General features: G+C 27.4%; 1 protein-coding gene across 1 annotated transcript; it reads right to left on the reverse strand.

The window, feature by feature from the left end:
- Positions 1–554: 554 nt before the first annotated feature.
- On the reverse strand, positions 555–1,085 carry LOC124893363 (agamous-like MADS-box protein AGL28). The gene is made up of 2 exons (XM_047404388.1): positions 804–1,085; positions 555–713 (listed from the first exon to the last, which is right to left on the reverse strand). Exons 1-2 carry the CDS (start codon positions 1,083–1,085, stop codon positions 555–557), a joined length of 441 nt encoding a protein of 146 aa, XP_047260344.1.
- Positions 1,086–3,297: the final 2,212 nt, after the last annotated feature.

A 3,297-nucleotide genomic window follows, 5' to 3' on the forward strand; every position in this document is an offset into this window, starting at 1 on the left:
TTTAATGGTTTGTTTTTCGATTTAACCAATAAGATAATACTCATAAAATAGAAATAGTAACAACTAACATAAAAAAGTTACTGTCAAAATCCTACGCAATGCATTTTAGTCTACAAGAATTTTGAAACTTGAATTAAATGTTAGTTCAAAAAAAAAACTGAATCCTAATTGTTGGAAGCGACTAAATACTTCAAGTATTTCAATACGATAATATCTGTGCTTTATATTATGCCTTTGTTGCCTAAATAAGATAATACTTTGTGAATGGTTTTTAATTAATATGTTTGCAATTGAATTTTAAAATGAATTGTAACAAGATAGAATAAAATTAATAGAAATTAATAAACATAAAGATCCATTAATAAACATAAATATCATTAATAGAAATTATTGCAAAGTACATAAAACATGTACCATAATTGAAAACAAAACTACAAAAATGAAAATGAAAGCATACTTAAATAGAGTGAATCTATATATTGGTTCACTTAATTATATACAACTTCGATAAATAATATTATACAAAGACGATTCATTTAAGAAGCATTTATAAACTAGATATTTGCGTCTTCTGGTGGAGACTGCGAGGAAGACGAAGCTTCAGGTAATTGATCCTTCAACATAAATTCTCCGACATCTAACCAAGCTTGAAACTTCATTATCTCATTTGCATTTAACTGATCGATGGACTCCCAACGATTTTTATCTCTAGTCTTATTCATTTCATTTAAAGCAAGAAGTTTCTATTTTGCAATTTCTTCTCTTTTATCAAGTTCATTTAACCTATCGTTGAGTTGATTCACTTTATTACGTGAATTTTCAACAATAATTTGATCACCGAAATCTGTTTTCAAGTTCATAAAACGATCAATGGCCGCATTAGAAGTTGGATGGACGAAAGCATATGTTTTATCAGTTGGTGAAGTTAGAACGATACCAAGATCGACATCATTTTCTCTAACGAGTTCGCTACCTTCTTTGTATAAGTCAGAACATCGTTTAGAGAATGTAGAATATTGATCAACATGCTTTTCTATCTTCACCAATGGGATTTTTCGACGTCCTGCTGTTTTCTTACGCTCCATGAAAGCAATGTAACTTACAAAAAAAGTGAAATATGGTGGATATTTATATACATATTTTTCACAATGGTCATTAAATTTCTAGCCAAATTATAGTTAATTTTAATATTCATAATCTAAGTTTTATAGTAACATCAATGAATATGATACTTTAAAATAAAAAATAGGTAAGTAATGTAATATATTACATGAAATTTATCAACTATATAATTTGATGGAACATTAATTACTTACCAAAATTCAATTTATTTTTTTTATATTAAGTCCAATTTTGCACTTGGTCAAATACTAAAAATCTACCATTTAATTTGAAAAGAAAAATATATTAATATTGTTAAAAGTTTTAAAATTATATAAATCCTTCACATTCCAAATAATTTTAAATTGCCCAAAAGGCCAAAACTCATAAGTCAAAATTATATTTGTAGTGATCACTTTAAGTTTTTTTTTTGTTAAAGCATTGTGGGACATAGCAAACCTTAATTATTGGTTTTGCCCTCGATTTCTGATATTCATATTGGAGTCAAACTACATTCAATTTCGGGCCAAAAAGTCCCACACGGGAGTAAAACGTTCCCTAACTAAGGTGACTTTGTATTTAAGGGGACTCGAATCCGAGACCTTTAATTAAGGATGAAAAAAAGTGGCTAAAAATACTAGTGACATTGACAAAACAAAAAATATTCACTAAAGTAAAAATTCATATTTTTGTATCATAATATAACACAAGTAATGTCTCACAAGTCATAACTTAGTTCCTACAGAACTTATGCTGATAAATTTATGCCTTTAAGAAATATAACTTAGTTTCTTACAGAACTTATGCCGATAAAGTTATTCCTTAAGAAATGTAACTTATTCCTGGAGAAAATGCAATCGAAAAAACTCATTAGTTTTCGATCATGCATGTGAGGTTCCTAGATAACTTTCATATTCAAATTTTAGATTCATGTATACGAAAGAGATACATATCAAAAAAATGTATCAGGCGTACAGATAGAAGAATACGCACCTAAAAAATGCATATAGAACCAAGATAAATTATGTATCTTCGACTAATAAAAGATGTATCTCGACTTAAAACGCTCAGATACAAAAACTGCTACCTAGTAAAATTAATTTAGATACAACAATTCTGAATTAAGAGTTCAATCGAAACAATTATTTTACAAAATGAATTGGAGAATTATTACGTTTTGAAAGAGAGAGAATGATAATTAATGTCTCCGATCACTGCAATTTTTATAGTAGAGTTATGTATCTTTGACTAATAAAAGATGTATCTCGACTTAAAATGCTCAGACACAAAAACTGCTACCTAGTAAAATTAATTCAGATACAACAATTTTGTATTAAGAGTTCAATCGAAACAAGTTATTTTACAAAATGAATTGGAGAAAAATGGAGAATAATTACGTCTTTGAAAAAGAGAGAATAATAATTAATGTCTCCGATCATTGCAATTTTTATAGTATAGAGTTATGTATCTTCGACTAATAAAGATGTATCTCGACTTAAAATGCTCAGATACAAAAACTGCTACCTAATAAAATTAATTCAGATACAACAATTCTGAATTATGAGTTCAATCAAAACAAGTTATTTTACAAAATGAATTGGAGAAAAATGATGAATAATTACGTCTTTGAAAGAGAGAGAATAATAATTAATGTCTCTGAGCACTCAATTTTTATAGTATTGAGTTATGAAATTCCACCAACGTGAGTTTCATAAAGCATATTGGGATCTCAACGTGAGTTATGATAAAAATTGCCTTTAAGTTCCATCCTCGGTTGTCTATTGCGTTGTTTGCTTGGTTAAAGATTGATGGTGCTCGAAGACACTGTACGCCATCTTTGTTTCTTGTTTCTCTGATGAATACTCCGACGGAGGATAGGGAGGCGCTAGTTTTCTAAAAAATACTTTCTAAAAAATAATTTGATAATTGAAATATTATTTACACTTAAAAATAATAATTTAATTATCAAATTAAGATTCAACTTGTTCATTAAATGCATTTCAAAAATCTAATTAATCATAATGTGAATATTTAGTAAGCACGTCAAAAATATTTTTTAATTCAAGTTAAATTTTAGATTTGATTTACTGATAAAACATGTTGAAAGTTTGATTTTTATAATGGTTATTCATTAAACATTTACTAGTTAAAATAGATTTGTAATTATATTCAATGTCATTTAAAATTATTTGGATG

Source organism: Capsicum annuum, unplaced genomic scaffold (genome assembly GCF_002878395.1).
Source record: "Capsicum annuum cultivar UCD-10X-F1 unplaced genomic scaffold, UCD10Xv1.1 ctg58125, whole genome shotgun sequence".
Classification (NCBI taxonomy): domain Eukaryota; kingdom Viridiplantae; phylum Streptophyta; class Magnoliopsida; order Solanales; family Solanaceae; genus Capsicum; species Capsicum annuum.

Excerpts from the sequence above, each read along its gene's own strand:
- LOC124893363 (XM_047404388.1), bottom strand. The coding sequence starts at position 1,085 with ATGGAGCGTAAGAAAACAGCAGGACGTCGAAAAATCCCATTGGTGAAG. Across the intron at positions 714-803 it reads TTGAAAATTCACGTAATAAA|ACTAGAGATAAAAATCGTTG; the intron begins GTGAATCAACTC and ends GAAATGAATAAG.